Raw genomic sequence first — 20,736 nt, forward strand, 5'->3', positions numbered from 1 at the left:
CTGGGCATCCGCATTTTTCATTCTCGATGATTAGTTAGTGTTAGCTCGCTCGTGGAGTCTGGCTGCCCAACACCGAGATGTCATTCTCAGCCTTTTGAGCAATATAGGGCTGCGAGTAATCTAGACCAGAGAGTTGCCAAGGTAACAGACTATGTTTATAGGTATGGAGCTAGACTCATGGGCAATGCAGGTGCTTTTGTCTCCAGCTCATATTCTGTCATTACTCCAATATCTAGTGATGTTCAGATTGGGACGTGTTCTCCCTGCAAGAACATTTCATAGGCTTTTGTGACTCGTTATCACAGCATCTGCTGTCATTCCCCAGGGCATGTTGCATGCAAGAGCTTTTTCAGTGCTGGATGAGCTCCACAAAGGGACGTCAACCACTGAAGCATGCACTTCATCCCTTCAGAGTGATGCATGGGTGCTACCAGGCTCTGTTGCCATGTTAACGGACCCACTTTCTGATACCAGGCATTCCGTTGGGACAGGTGTGTCAGTGTTAAGTGGTAACAACAGACGCCTCCGTGGGTTGGGGCACAGTAAACATACACTGTCTGGAGATGTTCACCATGCTTGTGCCATGCTGAGACTGGCACATTGCATCCTTCTGTGAGCACAGAACTAGGTACTGTCTACGAGCCGTACAGTACGTGTTCCGGGTTGGTTGAATTTAGGGGCGGATCTTCTGTCCAGACAGGGTCTGATCCCTGGAGAATGGAATCTGAGGAGGTTCAGCAAAGCATTCACCGATGTAGCCATTCTAAATGCTAGAGCTCCATCAACAAGGAAGCTGTATACATTTAAGTGCCATAATTTCCCATGGTTTATATCGCGAAGTGAAAATCCAGTTCACTCTTGTCTCTCATTTTATGTGTGGGGTATGCAGGCATAGAACTTTTTGTCCTGTCCCATCCACATCCCTTTATGGGATTTATCTGTTGTGTTAGGTTGCCCTGTTCGAGCCCTTGACAACAATTATTGGTACGTTTTTTACTCTTAAAATGGCCCTACTAAGCATTGGCATAGTTGTGATTTGCATGCCCTGTCGATAAATCCCTTGTGTATGGATTTTGTGCCAGGGTGTTCAAAGGTTGTGTTAAGAACTTGTTTGGGCCTATGTGCCCAAGACCATTACTACATAATTTAGTTCACAGACTATTAATTTGCAGTCCTTCTCTTCTCCCCCATTTGAGTAGGAGGAGCATGAAATGTCATATGCTTTGCCCAGTTCGGATGCTGGAAGTTTATGTTGACCTTACTAGCCAGTGGCAAAAGTAAGAGCAGTTGTTTATGTGGTTTGGTAGCCACAACATCAGGGTTTAATGCAACTTATTGGCTTATTGATGCAATTTTGAGTGCTTATGAAGTGCACAGTTTACCTTGGCCTTCAGGAATTCAAGCCCATTTTACGTGGAGCATGGCATTCTTGTGGGCTTTGGCTAGAGGTGCGTCTTTCAAAGACATTTGTTTGGTGGTAAGGTGGTTCCTCTCTGCATGCATTTCTTAGATTTTATAATCTGGATGAGAGTTGGACACCTGCTTCCCAGGTTTTCTCAGTTGGAAAAGGAGTAAATCCATCATTTATTTTATACAGATGCTTTAGCTCGCTTGTGTGCTGCTCTATGCTTGTCACACTGACAGATGGCAGCTACTGTTCGCATGGCGTTCATACCCAGCATGAGTTCTTATGAAAAGGAGCGTCTTGGTTATGTATGTACTTTATGGAGCCTGTGACGTAGCTCCCTAGAGACGTCGATTAAGCGTCATCAGCCAATACATTAGCGTGATTGTATAAGGGCTTCAGACCATGTGACACTCAGATGGTGTCCCATAGTGTTCACGCAGCACGTCTCATTCCAACTCAGGGAACCAAGGTTACGTACGTATCCATAAAGTTACTTTTAGTTAGTAAGGTTTCAACCTTATTAAAGCTAACTTGACTGAATAGTTTATTTACTTTGTTTTAAAGTTTCAGTTTTAAAGCTGCCTCCCCAAAACTGCCTATCCTGTAAAAGTGGGCATTTTGTAGCTGGAATAAGCTACAAATTGGACTAGACTTCATGCTGATAGTCAAAAGTCTGAATATCTCATGAGTCAGGAGCTTCAGTTAATGTTCACATTAACCATCAGAATTGGGTAAAATTTGTTCTCAGTGATTTAGACTGTGGCATGATTTTTGGTGCCAGACGGGCTGGTTTGAGAATTTCTGTAACTGCTGATCTCTTGGGATTTTCACACACAATAGTCTCTAGAGTTTAATAACAAAAATGACTACAAGTTGGCAGTTCTGTGGGCGAAAATGTCTTGTGAATGACAGAGGTCAGAGGAGAATGGCCAGACTGGTCCAAGCATACAGGAACTTGACAGTAGCCCAAATAACCACACGGTACAACAGTGCTAAGTAGAAAATAATTTCTGAACATACAACATGTCGAACATTGAGGCGGATTGGCTTCAGCAGCAGAAGACCCCTTTGGGTTCCACTACTGTCAGCTGAGAACAGGAAACTGAGGCTCCAGCAGTGGGCATAGGCTCACCAAATCTGGACATTAGACAATTGGAAAAACATTGCCTGGTCTGACAAATCTTGATTTCTGCTGCGACATGCAGATGGTAGGGTCAGAAATTGGCATAAACATCATGAATACATGGATGCATCCTGCCTTGTGTCAAAGGTTCAGGTTGGAGGTTGTGGTGTAATGGTGTGGGGAATGTTTTCTTGGCACAAATTAGGCACCTTAATACGAATTGAGCATTGTGTAAATGCCACAGCCTACCTGAGTATTGTTGCTGACCATGTGCATCCCTTTATGACCACTGTCTACCCATCTTCTAATGGCTACTTCCAGCATGATAACGTATCATGCCACAAAGCACATGTCATCTCAAACTGGTTCCAGGAACATTTCAATGAGTTCAGTTTACTCAAGTGACCTCAACAGTAATCAGATTTCAATCCAATAGAGCACCTTTGGAATGGAATCCATGCCATTCTTGGGGCAAAGGGGGGTCCTTAGGAAGGTAGCTAATAAAGTGGTTGGTGAGTGAATATATACAGTATATACTATATAAAACCTGCTGTATCGACTGATGTTTCAGCAGCCATACATGAGCAATGTTTTTGTCCCCGCTTACAGTAATGGCTTTATTGCTCTTTTGAGGAATAAATGGCACCCCTTTTCTCCTCCCAGCATGGCCTGAATGAATCTGTCTGCAAGCTGGGCTTTCTGCCAGCTGATCTCAGCTTTCAGCAACATGGCTTCTCTCTCCATTGCGAGACTGAACAGAGAAGCTCCATGGATTTTTTTTCTTCCCTGTCTCTGCCTCAACAGAAAGCTGCAGAGAGACGTCCCCACGCTAATTAATGTGCTTAACGCGGGAGCCACGCTTTCCTAATGTGCAAGGTCAATTAGAAAAAGTTTGTACCGTTAATGCCAAATTAAAATCCAGGCCCACGGCACTTGATTCTGTGTGTTTTTTTTGGTTTGTGTTCTGTTTTTTGTTTTTTTTGCGTTCTTTTGTTGTTCATTCCTTTTTCACGCCTTGCTCCCTCGTTTCCTGTCTTATGTTCCTCTCTGCTGTCGATTATTTTCCGAGTTGACACTTGTAGCATTGGGGACCAAGAGAAAGTGCCCTAAATTAATTCATGTCATGGCGACCAGGCACTAGACAATTAGTGGAAAATGTTGCAGAGATAATAGCATTTTGCAGTGACAGGAAAGCCAGTGGTCAGGTTTGTGATAGAGAATGTTTTTATTTATGTGTAGAAGGATATGGTCTAAAGTAGTGGTTCTCAACATGGGGGTGGGGGTGCGGGGGGGTTATAAGTTTATCACACGTGCAAAAAGTAGTCGTGGTCAGCACCAACCCCTAAGAAGTGTAAAACACAAAAGTATAACATTAGCTATCTTCAGTTTGGCTTTATGTATGGCTGGGACACTTGCCGAACCACTGCACCTGTGTGTAATATGTGCAGATTTGCTGGCAAATGATAGCATGAAGCCATGCAAGTTGAAGCGACATTTAGAAACCAAACACCCAACGCTCGAAGACAAACCCTTAGATTTTTTCAAATTAAAGTTATCTTGCCTTGCACAGCAAAAACGCAAAATCAGCAAACGCACATCAGTGTCTAATAGGTGTCTAGAAGCATCCTACTACTTCACGCAACACGTTGCTAAATTAGGAAAACCTAATACAATTGCCGAGGTGCTAATCTTACCTGCTGCCAAAGATTTCTGTCAAGTCATGTTTGGAGAGAATTTTGCAGAACAGATTGGTGACATCCCCTTTTCTAATGACACTGTTAGCTGCCGCATATCTGACATGGCAAGCGACGTTAAGGAGCAATTCTTAGCTAACATCATGCAAAACCTGTACTATGCCCTGCATCTTGATGAGACAACTGATTGTGCAGGGCTAGCACAGTTGCTTACCTATGTCAGATATATCAAAAATGGTAATATTGAGGAGGACATTCTTTTCTGTCGGTCTCTTCCAGCGCACACAACTAGCGAGGCATTGATTGAAGTTCTGGATGGTTGTATACAGGATGCAGGCTTTTAATGGGACAAGTGTGTTGGGATATGCACAGACTGGGAGAGATAGCGGTCTTGTCACTCGTGTCCAGCATTTAGCCCCTTTAGCCAAGAGGACCCACCGTGAATCTCTCGCAGTAAAGCAAATGCCTGAGTCTCTGGAGTCAGTTTTAAAGCAGGCAGTGCAAATGGACAATTTCATTAAAGCACGGCCATTAAATACACACTTGTTTTCCTTGCTTTGTCAGGAAATGGGAGCCGAACAGGAGTAGCTCCTGTTTCACACTGAGGTTCGCTGTCTCTCTAGAGGTTGGGTTTTATATCGCCTCTACGAATTGCGTTCAGAGGTGAAGATGTTTCTTGTTGATGAGAAGTCCGTCCTGGCACGGTACCTGGACGACCCCCTGTGGTTAGCGCAGTTGTCATACCTAGTAGACATTTTCGACAGGTTGAATTTGTTGAACACATCGATGCAAGGGAGAGATGCCAACATCTGGCTTCTTTCAGACAAAGTCAGTGCATTTGTTGGCAAATTGGATCTTTGGCGTTATCGGCTGATTAATAAAAATGTTGATATGTTTCCCAACTTCACTGACTGTGTGCTAGAGATAGGGATAAATGTTTGATTAACACAGTCGCTCAACATTTTGAAGGACTGAAACAACAATTCGGTCATTATTTCAGTGAGTATTTCAATTAATTTGCTTGGGTCAGAGATCCCTTCAGTTGCCCAGGTAAAGACCTTTCAGTTGACATGGAGGAGCAGTTAGTCGAATTAAAGAGCGACACCAGATTGCGACACCTCTATAGCTCTTGCTCTCTGCCTTCGTTTTGGTTGAGTGTGATGACTGAATATCCTCAGTTGTCTGACGCCACCGTAAAATGACTTCTTCCATCCGCCTCAACTTATCTGTGTGAGGCAGGGTTTTCAAAATTGACTGCCCTGAAAACAAAGTACCGAAATCGGCTCAAGGTGGAGGATGACATCAGGCTTGCTCTGTCCAACATTGAACTGCGAATTGCCCCCCTTAGATGCCTCATAATGTTAAGGATTGTTTCCACATTGTAGTCATGACACAAAGATATTCAATATTGTATAACAATAAAAATAATGATTATTATTACACTATTTCACCAAACTGTTTCTAACAGTTATCTCATGTGGACCTGTTTTTCTTAATTATACCTTTTATTTTGATTTTATGCATTATGATGGTTCTTTTCAGTCACTTGTTTCCCAGCAAGGTGCAATGAAATCTATGCTGTAATGTGCTGACTTACATTTATTGTTGTTCTTTGCAGATTCTTTAATATACATGTATTTTTTCATGTTTTATTCATATTTGAAATGCATTAATTTTATATAATACATAACAATATAACAAATATAACATAACTTGTATGTGCCTCACCTTAAAGCTGTTAACGATGATGATGTTTCTTTTCAATAGACCTTTTTCACAGTCTGTGATTCCGCCTTATTTATCAGCTTAAATCTCTTGTTTTTTATATTATAATTTTATATTTTTTATATATTTCATGTAAATTCATAATACTATGCTTTTTGTTTTATTAACCTGGACTTAGTTTAAAAAAATGAATTAACACAGCTACAAAGAGGTTTCTATCACATCTGCTGAGAGAGTAACAGTAAATTTGGCATCTTCTTTCATCTGAGTATCTTAATCCACTGCTTTTTTTATATTTGTTATCTCTTCCGGAAAGTCATTCAAACATAATATAGTTTTTTTCTTTTGGTCTTGGAGCAAATGGTTAAATGGAAAATAATATGTGCTGGGATCTCCCATTCACAGCTGTCGAAGTTTACTTCCTGGTCCTCTTCTTTATGGCTCAACTGGCACGGACAATTAATCAGTAAAGGAAGATGAATTACTTAATGCTGCTATAGCGAGCAGCCCCCTCTGTTGGTCAAAATAAACAGCACACGATTGACCTTGTTGCCGGTAGGCTTCAATAGGTGCTTTCTTGCCATGTATTTTCAGTTAGCGGACTGTTTTAAGCATGCAGTAAAAATGGGGACATTTCCAGGGACAGCTCCACTCCTTTTATTTCAGGACCCAGCTTTTACAATAGAGTGACCAGACGATCCCGTTTTCTACCAGTCTGTCCCTGGAAAACGGGGACATCTGGTCACCTTTTTGTAAAAGCTGTGTCCTGAAATATAACCAGATGAAACTACAGGTCTACAGGACAAACACACACACACACACACACACACACACACACACACACACATGTTGTGTTTCCATGTTTTATGGGGACTTTCCATAGACATAATGGTTTTTATACTGTACAAACTTTATATTCTATCCCCTAAACCTAACCCTACCCCTAAACCTAACCCTCACAGAAAACTTTCTGCATTTTTACATTTTCAAAAAACATAATTTAGTATGATTTATAAGCTGTTTTCCTCATGGGGACCGACAAAATGTCCCCACAAGGTCAAACATTTCGGGTTTTACTATCCTTATGGGGACATTTGGTCCCCACAAAGTGATAAATACACGCTCACACATACACACACACACACACACACACACAAACACACACAAACACACACACACACACACACACACACACACACACACACACACACACACACAAACTGACTGTGGGCTTTTTTTGGTAGCTAATTCAGCTTTAGATGCTCAATATTAAACAATAGCTTCAAACTGTAAACATCAGCCAAAGGGAATGTTTTACAATCTGATCTCATGAAAAAATCTGATTTCATGAAACACATCATTACACACACACACACACACACACACACACACACACACACACACACACACACACATACTTAGACAGAACACAACCTTTCATCAAAAACAAACACATACATTATGCTCTCACTCTTGAGCGAGAGGCAGTGGGCATACACTATAAAGTATGCCTCAGTGCTACTAGTTATGCAAGCTGATTTTCACACATCATTGTGTTCCAAAATGCATCAGAACACAATTCATAATACAACATTTTGTGTTCTCAGCATTGGCGCAAAGGCCACTATAGCATCACAGATGTAGTGCTCTTAATGCGAAGCAAACAGGATACTTGACTCAATTTATTTCATTTGTTTAGAGTTAGCATGTTGCTAAGCTAACCACACAATACTCCAATAAGCATAACATGCAAATATTGGGTGAAATAGATAATTTTTATTATACTGAACACTTTTTATTGATACTTTTTTGGTATTGAATGAATTTGAAGTGTATTTATCATTAACATTTCTCTCGCTTTGGCCGCCATCTTGGATGGATTGTTTTCATCACAATCCATTATGGGATTGACTTTTCTGAGAAGGATAAATTCAATGCGTCTTTGAATTTGGCCCAAAAAAGTGATTTTTGAAACTTTTTGACCAGCCTTTATGTCGACACCTTAAAAATGCTCCCAGTGTAGGCAGCTCACAAGGTTTTGGAACAGAGACACACACTTTCTGTCAGTTTGTATAGTTGTGAGAAATGAAGATTCATGGGATAATTCTGTCAAGTTTGCCCTCTTCTACGTGTATTTCCTCAGTTAATTACGGATGACTTCAAGGATTTTAACACTAAAACATATAGTTAACATGGTTCATATAATTCTATATTTTGTAAAATATCATATATTTTGTTTAATCATTGACCCACAACACTTTCTTAGTTTACTACTTGGTTGGTTCACCATTTGAGGGTCTGCAAGTTTGACTGATCTATTTGGAATGGTGAGTTCTCCTATAAAACAAGGTATTGTTTATATACATTTACATAACAGTATACTGTAGATACTGTTAACTTGGAGCAAACTTCACGGAACTATGTGAACAACAAATAATCAGGAGTTCATCCACCTAGAACATAATCCCTCCACAAATGGATGATTTAGCTTTACAAATCAAATAATAACACATTTGACTGAATAGTTCATATGAGTGCTTCAATAAAAATTCAAGCTTCATATTTTAGATCATAAGGCATAATCTGTTGTAGACAGCCTGTCACAGAAGCTGTCAATGGAGTTGTAATTAATCCATAATCGTCATTTTTAAAAGTAGCAAATAGACCTCTATAACAACTCATGCTTGTATTCTAACATGTTATGCTTAGGTTACCTTGTCTGTTGTTTTGGTGAGTTTGAGTGGGCCGCAGGGGTCCGGGGTCATATCTGTGGTGCCTGTTGTCGTGGTGACAAGCAGCGCTTGTTTCGTAACTGACAATGTTGCATTGTGCAGGATGGGAGAGGCATTGAAGTGCTGCAGTTTTATGATGCTGTGTGTGAGGAGGCTGAAGGTAGTGTGTATAAGTGTAAAATGGGCTGGCACCCAGACCTTGGTAAATGGTCTACACTTATATAGCGCTTTTTTTAACCTTAGAGGTTACCAAAGTGCTTTACACTGTGTCCCAATCACCCATCCACACTCACATTCACATTCACACACCAATGGCGACAGAGCTGCCATGCAAGGTGCTAGCCTGCCATTGGGAGCAACTTGGGGTTCAATGTCTTGCCCAAGGACACTTCAGCATGTGGAGTCATGTGGGCCAGGAATCAAACCACCAACCCTGTGATTGGTAGCCAATCCGCTCTACCACCTGAGCCACAGCCACCCCACACCTTCACACATTTGGTTGTGTGTGTACTAGTGGCTGTACTCCAAATGTTCCTCTGATATCTCTTCTCTTCTCTTCTTTTGTCTGCACTTTTGTATCCTATCGTCTCCTCCTACCTCGGCTTTACTAACTTCTCATCCCACCTCTTTTCTTCATGTCTTGTATTGTCTCGTGTCATCTCATCTCATTCCATCCTGACTCTTCTTTTGACTAGCCTTTTATCATCTCACCTCATCTCGACTTATATAACCCTGTCCCTTCTCTTCTCTTGTCTTGGTGCGTCTTCTTTTTCTCTTGTCTTCTCCTCTCCTCTTGTTTCTTCTCGTTTCATCTCACACATGGTCTCATCTTGCCACTTTTCTTCTCTCGCTTGGCCTAGTCTCTTCTCTCCTTGGCACTAGGGGTGTGCGATATTGACAAAAAATGATATCTCGATATTTTTGGGGATTTTGCCGATAAGGATAATCAGACGATATTTTGCATTATTCAAAAATGTGTTTGTAAATGTCTTTTTTTTACTAGCTCCGTTTTACATTGTCAATAGTATATTGATATATTACTAATTGAAACATTGTTGGAAAGGGTATTTATTTCAAACTGAAGCATTCAAGTAGAAACAACACTGCTCTGCTGTAAGGTGAACTGTGCAGAATACCACATCATAATAAAAGTATCTAATGCAAACTTTTGTCAAAAATACAAAAAACTAGCCCATAGTATCCTTTTAATTAATTTACTGACTTCAAGTTCTGTCCAATATTGCGCGAAAAGTAAACAGGTGTAACAGCTGTAAAATTAGAAACCCTTCAGATTTGTCAAATATTGCACTAAAGAAAAAAATATACATGTAAACAAATGATTCTACTGTGAACAAAGTCTACGATTTAAAGACTAAAAGGTAAAATAGACTATAATGTAAAAGTCACTAAAACAGAGGAAACAGGCTTTCAGCAGCTTGAACATTTTTTGCCATTAACTGGGCTTCATTGGATCTACATGCGTTTCAAGTTGTGTGATAAAAACACCAGCCTGTCCACAGCATCTGGCTTGAGAGCTGCACGGTGACATGTAACAATATTTCCTCCTGTGCTGAAAGCCCTCTCAGAAGGGCTGCTTGAGGCAGGGATGCATAGGTACTTTTTTGCTAGTTTCCCAAGTCTGGGGAAATTTATTTCTTGTGTTTTCCACCAGTCAAGTGGGTTTACGTCACCGTCCACCTCTGGTATCATTAAGTAGCTCTGGATCTCCTTTTCTATAGCAATGTGCAGAGACTTGCCGCTGAATTCCTGTGGTTTCTTGAAATAACTGCCACAAGACTTTTTTGTCTTTTTGCTGGCTCAGTGGCGTCACCTGCTTCAGGTTTCGCTGTTGTAGCCTGAGCAGAAGCAGTTGATGGGCCTGGGTTAGGGCTGTCTTCCTCGGTCACCATAGCTATGAGTTCTGCAGTCACTGCTGTCCCAATGGTTTTGATCCTGCCATCGTTGTTATAGCGGTTTTTGAACCGTGGGTCAAGTGTGGATGCCAAACTCAACAGCTCTTCCACACAGTCTTCAGAGTACTTGGTGTTCAGGTACTCCAAAATGGTTTGTTTGATTTTTTGGTAAGCTCTGTGTCTTCAGACTTCACCGCCAGAACTTCAGTGTTGAACAAGGACAACACAGGTTTTAAGTAAGAAACTGTTACAAGTTGCTCACCTGACAGAGCGTCAGTAAACTCTAGCAGAGGACCAAGTGCTTTGCTTACTGCCTCCAGCACCTCAACATCTTGCCATGTTGGCACAAGGTGCCTGTGCTTTTTGTCTGCAGTTAAAACATGACGAAGGACCTTTTCTTGCTCAAGAAACCTCTCAATCATGCGCTGTCTTGAGCCCCATCTTGTTGGTGACTCTGTGATCAGTTTGTGTTGAGGAAGCTTCAGCTGCTCTTGTGCATCAGCAAGAGCTTTTTCCTTTTTTCCAGCTGCTGGAAAAAGCAGCAACCATTTTCTTGCAAGCTCCAATCGCTCTGTCTATTCTAGGGTCCCGCATGCTCCTCTCTGGGAAACATTTAAAATAAAACATCCATTGAACATTCAAAGTGTGAAGGTATGAATGACACTTTATATTATTTTATATTACTATATATATATATATATATATATATATATATATATATATATATATATATATATATATATATAATAATTTTTAAATACTACTAATATATATATTCCTGTCATTTTATTTGGCTATATTACAGTTCTAGCTTCTTTTGACTAACATCTGACCTTTCAAAACCAAACCACCTCCATGCTAGTGATGACGAACCACGTCTAGGAATTAAATCTAGCGTGGATTGTGAGTTTGCTGGTGTTTGAATATCTTCTTCTCTCCTAGTTTCTTCGCTCATTTTAACTTCTGTCAAGCACCGCACGCTCTGAATGCACGTGTGTCACGTGTGCACCCTTGCGCGCCGTCAATTCATGAACAATTGATGCAGCGTTTTGATTGTCACTCATGTTCAGAAACCATACTCGATAATATGATTGTGCATATCGATTAAACAACAGTCACGATATTATCGCAAATGATATATATCGCACACCCCTACTTGGCACATATCATCTCTTGTCTCCTTACATTCATCTTTTCTCATCTTGTCTGGTCTTTTCTCATCCCTTCTCCTCTTCTAGACTTGATTCGTCTCTTTTCATCTTTTTTAATCTCCTTTTGTCTCTTCTCATCTCTTCTCCTTATTTTCTCCTCTCCTCTCATTCTCTCCCTTCCTTATTTATTATTTGACTTAATGAGTAAATCTATCAGTGAATAGATGGATAGATAAAAAGAACTATCTAATAAAGTGTATCCGACCCTCTAAACATTTAATGATCTGTAGAGCATCTAATTAATTTTTTTAAGGTGCCGGATATTCATGAACAGAGGGTTGATTTCACACCCCGCACAGGTCACACTCCTTCATACAGATGGAATGAGGGATGAATTACCCTGTCCTCTCTCATTAACGGAAAGAGAGAGACACTCCCTTCCTCCCTCCCTTCCTGATGGTACACATCTTCCATCTCACTCCTTCTTTTACTAATTTATGCAGTTCCTTCTTCCATATATCCATCTTTAAGTGTGAATTGATAAAAGCTAATCACACACATATATTAAATTCCCCAGATAGATTGTGTTTGGATCCTAATGAATATTAATGAGCATTGTGCATATGCCTGGTATGTAAATAACAGGTAAACATGAGCAGGTTGATCCTGATCCAGTTTGGCCCAAGTCGTCTGTTTCTAAAGTTTGCATCATATATACATTCATTATATAAATTATTATATAATGACATTAAACATAAGTCACTGGAGAGCATGTAAACATTATATGCTCATGTCCCTTGGCCCCCTTAAAAAAAGCAAAACCAGAAAGTTTTATTCACTTTAAGGAACATATAATTGAAAACATGATTTTTCTTTGTACTTTGTATAAACATTCACAAAGCAAAGCTTTCTCCGTAGTCCAAGCGAAACATATATTGATACTAAATTTCAGTATTTAGATAGATGTAAGAAAGAAGACCAATCAAACTTACAGTATTTAAATACTAAAATGAAATAATAAAACTAACTAGATGGGTACATTTCCTGAAGAAAATGTGAGTGGTGCTTGCCGTGGCAAAACTCGTCAAACAGCATGCTGTAACTCGAAAAGAACAAAAATCACGGTCGTAAATAAATCAACCCGGAAGTCTGTACGATTTTCTGGTGCAGAAATATGTGATTTGTTACTCGGTTGCAAGGGTAAGCCCGTGTGGTTGCTATGCAGTTACCAAGGTAATACAATACACGGCTCCTTTCCATCCCGAGCGAAATAAGTCAACCCGGAAGTCTCTACGTTTTTCTGATGCAGAGATATGTGATTTGTTACTCTGTTGCTAGGGTAACCCCATGTGGTTGCTAGGCAGTTACTATAGTGATACTTATCAAGTCTCCTTGCCATCCTGATTGAAATAAATCAACCCAGAAGTCTCTCTGATTTTCTGGTGCAGAGATATAGTTATAGCTAAACGGTTGCTAGGGTACTCTGTTTAGTTGCTAGGGAGTGGCTTGGCAGCTGCCAATCGTGAAACTTCAAAGGCTGCTTGTCAGTATGAATGATATAAACCAACTCCCATGCCCTGAATGTCCCATGCCTCTGTGACATTCAGAATGGAAGATATGCCTCTATGGATTTTGGTTGCTAAGGTGCTGCTCGACAATGGTTGCTAGGGAGGGGCTAGGAAGTGTTGAGGTGATTCATGATTGGCTGTTTGCTGCCCCGAGTCAAACGAGACCACCCTTGTGTTTCTATGACACTTCTATCCGGAGAAATCCCTTTGATGTCTTTCATTAGAAGTCTATGGGACTTGTTGCTAAGGTGCTTTAAATTGTTGCTAGGACGTGGCTTGATAGCTTCACAATGATCCTGAGAGACTGATTGGTCGTCTGAGTGAAATGAGCCTGCCCCCTTGTCTCTATGACACTGTGATCCAGAGCTATGTTCAATATAAAATCCCTATGAAATTTAATTTCATGGGCCGTCCTACACCATTGTAAGTCAGTGGGGGCAACTTTGGGCAGCTCCTGCCCCCCAGGGGTGCAAAATTTACCCCATATTGAGGTATGCTCTTACAGAGCCTGCCAGACTCTTCAAATGTGGCAAATCACACGTTTCTGCGAAATCCTCGCTCGGAGCTGTGACGCGTCAAAGTTTGACGCAATGTTAAGTCTATGGGATTTTTCGGCGCTTTTTTGCCCCTGGGGCAAACACCGTACTCCGATAAGCTTATAAAAGTCATAGCACACGTGTCCTCAATAGGCCGTTCGATTTGCCACCTCATTTATGGGTCTACGCCAAACGGTGCAGGACGAGTTAGGTGCCGAAGTTTTGTACGGAGATATAATAATAAGAAGAAAAATAAGTATGTGAGATTACAATAGTGATGCTTTGCAAGCACCACTAATAATAATAAGAAAAGAAAATAAGTATGTGAGATTACAATAGTGATGCTTTGCAAGCACCACTAATTATCCAAGTGAGTCTATAATTGTAAATGGACTTTAGAGTAAAGTGATATTAAAGTTTAGAATATCTCTCTCTCTCTCTCTCTCTCTCTCTCTCTCTCTCTCTCTCTCTCTCTCTCTCTCTCTCTCTCTCTCTCTCTCTCTCTCTCTCTCTCTTTCTCTCTCTTCTCCCTTCTGTGTCAGCAGCAGTATACTGTGTGTCATCAGTTCATCACATCAAACACACACACACACCAGGTCTAAGTCATAATCTCGGCTGAGACAGCAGAAAGCGTTTCTCTCTTATAGCTGCAGAATTAATGATAAAAGAGGACAGAAATCACTTCAGCTCTTTTTATAGTGATAAACGCAGACTGGGAATGTAGGCAAACATTTTCAAAATGTCCTTTTTTTTGCTGTGGCTAAATGTGCTTCAGAATCCCTGATAGAAAAGCAGCCCAACCCTGCTGAAGAAACCAGCATGACTTTTCACCAGCATATGTTGTGTTTTTCCCTTGCTCAAGTGGTAGAGCCCGGCACTAGCAAAACCAAGGTCACAGGTTGTCACACAAACTGACAGAAAACGTATACATTTAATTCATTGTTGGTTGCTTTGGATAAAACTGTCTGCCAAATAGTCAAGTAATTTTTATTTGTATAGCGCTATTCACAACACACATTGTTTCATAATAGCTTAATCATGCATTTACAAAAGCAAAAACAAAAGAATTAAACTGTAATATCTATAATATTGTACAGTGATCATTGTGTAGTTTGATTTAATATGGTTGTAAAATGTGTATAGAAATTAATTCATTAATTGAATAATAATTGTTACCCCCGTGAGCAAGCTGAAAGCGATTGTGGCAAGGAACACAGTCCTCCATAAAATGTTGGTTAATGGAAAAAAATAACCTTGGGAGAATCCAGGTTCACTGTGAGGGCCAGTTCCCCTCTGGCTAACGTCATGAATATAATGCAAATATTAGTTATTTGTCTGCAGTGCAAGTCATGGTTTAAAATTAAGTAAATTAAGTAAGCGTTAAGGTCCAGTTTTTTAAAAAGAAAAAAATATATATTTTTAATGAACTTTAAGATTAATGATTAATGTCTTTGACGTCCATCCTGGATTAACTGCAGAAGTTTACATAGATCCATTGTCCTTTGTTGGTTGGCTGATGAAGGCTTTTGTTGACAATTAAACGATAATCTGTGTATTCCATTACAAGAGTGTAGTCCATCAATAGACAAATGTGATGCAGGCAGATATTAATGAGGTGCAACGCACTTCAATCTGCAGATCATTTTGGTGAGGATCGGTGGGGTCCATCCTAAATCCAAGGTTCAAGCAGTGGTATATGTAGTATCCAATATCTTACAGTTGTAGTTAGCATCAGTTCATCCTCTGAAGTCAAAAGACTGAAGTGATATCTGGTTAGCACCGGCTGTAGTTTGTCATCATCTCTCAGTGAAATCTAGCAGTGGAGTCCGACACCAAGCAGGAACGGAGCTGGATCTGGCATGCTTTGGTAACCTCGGGATATGAATGGTTGAGACATGGAAACAAATAGAATAATATTAGCGTAGATGCCATAACATTTTATGCAGAGTTATATATCGTGATGGATGTTTCTGATTCCGGCATACCTATCTAAAGCAGCCTAATTGTGAGTTGAAGGATAAATTAGGTGTATGCCTGGCTAAATAGATGAGTCTTTAGTCTAGACTTAAATTGAGTGAGTGTGTCTGCATCCCAAACTGTCTTAGGGAGACTATTCCATAGTTTAGGAGCCAAGTATGAAAAGGATCTTCCTCATTTTGTGGATTTTGATATTCTTGGTATTATTAATATGCCAAACTTTTGTGATCGTAATGAACGTGCGGAATATACCATGTCAGATGGTCACTTAAGTACTGTGGCGCTAGACTATTCAAAGCTTTGTATATAGTTAACAGAATTTTAAAATGAATACAAAATTTAACAGGTAGACAATGTAACGACAATAAAATTGGGCTAATATGATAATATTTCTTGGTTCTAGTCAGCACTCTGGCTACTGCATTTTGAACCAATTTAACTTTATTTATTGAACTTGCTGGACCTCCTCACAGTAATGCATTACAATAATCTAGTCTTGAGGTCATGAACGTATGAATAAATTATTTCGGCAACAGAGAGCATGTGTTGTAATTTAGCAGTATATTTCAGGTGGAAGAATGTTGTTCTACGAACATTGGAAATTCGTTTTTCAAAGGACAGATTTGTATCAAATATAACACCTTAGTTCATCCATCAAGAGTCAAATTATATTTTCTTGGCTTATTTTTAGAGGTTTTTGGTCTAATCATTAGTAGCTCTGTTTTGTCAGAAGTGAGTAGAAGGAAATGTATGGCCATCCAATATTTGATTTAATTGATACACTCCAATTTGGAGAATTGTGAATTTTCATTGGGTTTAGAATAAATATAAAGTTGGGTATCATCGGCATAACAGTGGAAACTTATTCCATTATTTCTGATAATATCTCCCAGGGGAAGCATGTATAAATAGAAAATCAGAGGTCCTAAAACAGATCCCTGTGGCACTTCATACTTAACTGTTGTTTGATTTGACAATTCCTTGTTTGCACATAATAATAACAAATAAATAGGACCCAAACCATGCTAATGCAAGTCCCCTAATGCCAACATAATTCTCCAGCCTATTCAAGAGAATGTCGTGATCTATCGTGTCTAATGCAGCACTAAGATCTAAAAGCACTAGAAGAGAAATGCAGCCACGATCAGATGATAAGAGCAAGTCATTTGTAACTTTGATAAGTGCAGTATCTGCACTGTGATGGGGCCTATTGTTCAAATTGTTCATTTACTCCATTTCTCTGTAGAAATGAACATAGTTGGGAGGACACTACCTTTTCTAGTATTTTCAACATAAATGGTAGATTTGAAATTGGTCTGTAATTAGCCAATTCTCTAGGATCAAGCTGTGACTTCTTAATAAGTGGTTTGATAACTGCCATTTTAAAGTTTCTTGGGACATGTCCTAAGGATAGCGAGGAGTTAATAATATTAAGAAGAGGTTTTGAGATTACTGGGACTACCTCTTTTAAGAGCTTAGTTGGTATTGGATCTAACGTACATGTTGTGGCTTTTTATAAGTTTTGTTAGCTCTTCATGACCTCATGACCCCTTCATGAGAGCGAAGGATTGAAGTTGCTCGTAAGCAAAATTATGAGACACTGTTTTCTGCGGTGCTGTGACGGTTGGTTGGATAGTTCCAATTTTATTTCTGATTATTACAATTTTATCAGTAAAGAAATTAAGTTATTACTATTGTGCTTTGATTGAATATCTGGTTCAGTCGATGCTTTACTTCTAAACAATTTATCCATGGTTCTGAATAAATAGCTAGGATAGGCTTTTAGTGCCTGTCTGTAGCTACAGACACTGTCCTTCCATGCTCTGCGAAATACCTCTAATTTTGTATTCTTCCACTTGTGCTCAACTTTCGGAGCTGCTGTCTTGTGAGCATGAGTGAGATCGTTGTACCACTGTGTGTTTTTTTCTTAAATTTTCTTTAATTAAGGGGGGCGACACTATCAAGAGTGCTAGAGAAGACTGTATTTATATTTTTTGTTATTTCTGTTAAGTTCTTCTAGAATTTTGGCTGACTGAGTATGTGAGACTTATTAGATTATTAGTGAAGCTAACTTTAGTAGTCGAAAGAAGAGTTCTAACTGAACGATAGCCTGAACAATAAATACGTAAATGAAACACGTAAATGGTGAAAGGTTCAGCATTTTTTTAATAACATAAAAAGTCCATGGATCCTACCTGAAAGATATAGATAAAATAGTTTAACTAGAATGAAAGATTCTCAACAGTCTTTTCTGCATGAAGCAAATTAGGAGCACACTCTCTTTCTTGTCTCATGTCCATCTTAGTTGAGAAAGACAAAATGTTATTAGCTGTTTGGATGTGTAGTGATTTCAGCTGTAAAAACCCCTCTGTCTGTCAGTATTTCTTTCTCTTTTTTTTTCCACAATGGTGAAGTCGCTGGATGCAGAGATATCTGCCCTTAATGATGAATCGCAAAGAACATTTCAGTGATCTAATCTCTCTCTCTCTCTCTCTCTCTCTCTCTCTAGCGTGTCCTCCAGGGACATTTAAGTCCAGTCAAGGGACAGGTATGTGTCTTCAGTGTCCACCAAACAGCAGGTCCACATCAGAAGCAGCCATCATCTGCGTCTGCAGAAACGGCTACTACAGAGCAGACGGAGAGCAGCCGGACATGCCCTGCACCAGTGAGTTATATTCATAATTTTCATCATGATCATCATCATCATCATCATCACTAATATAATCATTATGAGGCACTGGAAGACAGTTCATTACATGGTTTCTTAAGAGGCTGGCACTTAAATAAAACTCTGGTTTCACTCTATATTTGTCAACACAGAAGTGTACTGGCTCTCCCTCTCTGATCGGAGCAGTACTGCCTCCTTCAAATCTGCTACATCTCAGATAGTTACTACAACATTACATACACAGTAAATAAAACTAGCAGGACTGGCTATATATTTATCTCACTCTGTCGCCTTCTCTTTGCATCTAACTACCTCTCTCACTCGTGCTTGCTCTCTCTGCATCTTACTCAGTACATTTACATGCACTATAAAAGTCTGATCTCAGTTGCAATAAAATTATAATTTGTCTTTTTTAAAAATGTAATTTGAATTGTATCAGTCCAATTTTAGTCGAAGTCAGACTAACAGACATAGATAATGTGATTGTTGCTTGGGTTCATCCATCATGTACCTTATTCAGACCACAGACATTTTGCTAATACTGCGAAAGATGCAGGTGACACGCAACGTATACTTAACCCAACGTATTTGTCATCCTTTAAAAATAAATAATGTAAATAAAAAAAATACATAACAGAAAAAATTGTATGCATGTGATACAAATAATACAAAATAATAATACAAAAATTAAGAGAAATAACATTATACACTTTGGAATAATCAAGTATTTTATATTGAAAAATTATGTATTTATGTTTATTTTTATAAAACATAATATAAAAATTACAAAATATAAAATAAAATATGATGGAACATAACATTAAATGATCAAATATTATTATTTTAAATAGTAATGTAAACTAAGATATAAACTAAGATTATGTAATTAAAATCTAAACTATATATATATTTTGTATAAAAAAAAAAAAATGTAACTTTCAACAAGACATTAAGGACAGTCTATTACACAGATGTACACAGAACATTTTTGATAATGGTAATGAGATCAGTGATTGGTTTCTGGGGGTGTACAATTCAAATATGATTTTTGTCCTTCCACAGTAGCACCAATATATATATATATAATTTTTTTTTTTTAAGTATCTCTCTAATATTTCTACAAATATAACGGTAGGTCTGCAAGATTATGACAAAAATTCATAATTGTGATTATTTCCCTTGATATTGTAATCACGATTATTAATAGAAATACCAATATTTTACTTATTTTGTGTTTTGGGCACATGCATACTTTATTCTTAGGATACACTTCCAAAAACAAGCGGAAAACTATTTCCCTTAATGTCTTCATTGCTTCACTGTTATATTACAATGGGAGTGTTCTAGTTTTGTCATGCCATTTCTGAGGCTTATGTACTCAACGGACATTTCTGCAATTGGTTACAATTCTCAACTATTGGAAAAAAAAATGTAAATGGAAAAATGTAATGCAATGAGAGTAGATCTAAATAGAATGCTATAATTGACACTTTCATTGATTAGATATTGTAATTGTAATCACAATTCTTTTTCCAATTAATTGTGCAGCCCTATACCAGAGTGAAGGGGGACATGACTTTTGCTCTCTCTCTCTCTCTGATGTGTATTTCTTTATCCTGATTCATGGAAAAGGTTAGTCCAGGTTTTTGTTTCTTTCCTTTTTCTTTTTTTTTTTTATTATTGTAAAATCGAAGCTATAAGGCTATTGGGTGTACAAGATTGCTTTGCCTACACACACACAGACACAAGAACCTGCAATAAATTTCCAAAACTGTAAAACACTTCTTTAACTGCTATATAAAAGTATAGTTTATACCAAAATTGGATTACTTCTATGCTGCATTCATGTGCTTAAAGAAAGTCATACTCATCTGCGATGGCATGAGGGTGAGTAAATGATGAGAGAATTTTACTTTTTTAGTGACCTATTGCTTAAAAACTAAAGCATTCAGACGTACATACTCTTGTTTTAGCAGAAAATGGTGCTTGCATCTATTTTTAAGCAACTCATCATTTTGACCTGCAATTCACAGTGTGAAACAAAACAGAGTTTTCATTATAATTCCCCCAAAGGAGGATGACAAGGTAGAACAAAATGATTGCTCTTGAAGTTGAAGCTGTGAATTGGAACACTCTCAGTCTTTGCTTGTGTATAATTTGATTATTCGTTTCCCAAATCGACGCAACTACCGCTCCAGTCACAGATCAACTGAGGATGAGAAAGAGTTTATTCTGGGATAT

The 20,736-nt window shown here is 38.8% G+C and overlaps 1 protein-coding gene across 1 annotated transcript in view; it reads left to right on the forward strand.

Annotated features, from left to right (window-relative positions):
* LOC127645599 (ephrin type-B receptor 1-B-like) overlaps nucleotides 1-20,736 on the forward strand; it is a 323,036-nt gene that overhangs the window by 168,513 nt on the left and 133,787 nt on the right. Inside the window, exon 4 of the mRNA XM_052129261.1 lies at nucleotides 18,337-18,492. Within this exon, the coding sequence (XP_051985221.1) occupies nucleotides 18,337-18,492 (156 nt within the window). The remainder of the gene's footprint in view (nucleotides 1-18,336; nucleotides 18,493-20,736) is intronic.

The sequence above is a fragment of the Xyrauchen texanus genome, chromosome 6, assembly GCF_025860055.1.
Source record: "Xyrauchen texanus isolate HMW12.3.18 chromosome 6, RBS_HiC_50CHRs, whole genome shotgun sequence".
NCBI classification, from domain to species: domain Eukaryota; kingdom Metazoa; phylum Chordata; class Actinopteri; order Cypriniformes; family Catostomidae; genus Xyrauchen; species Xyrauchen texanus.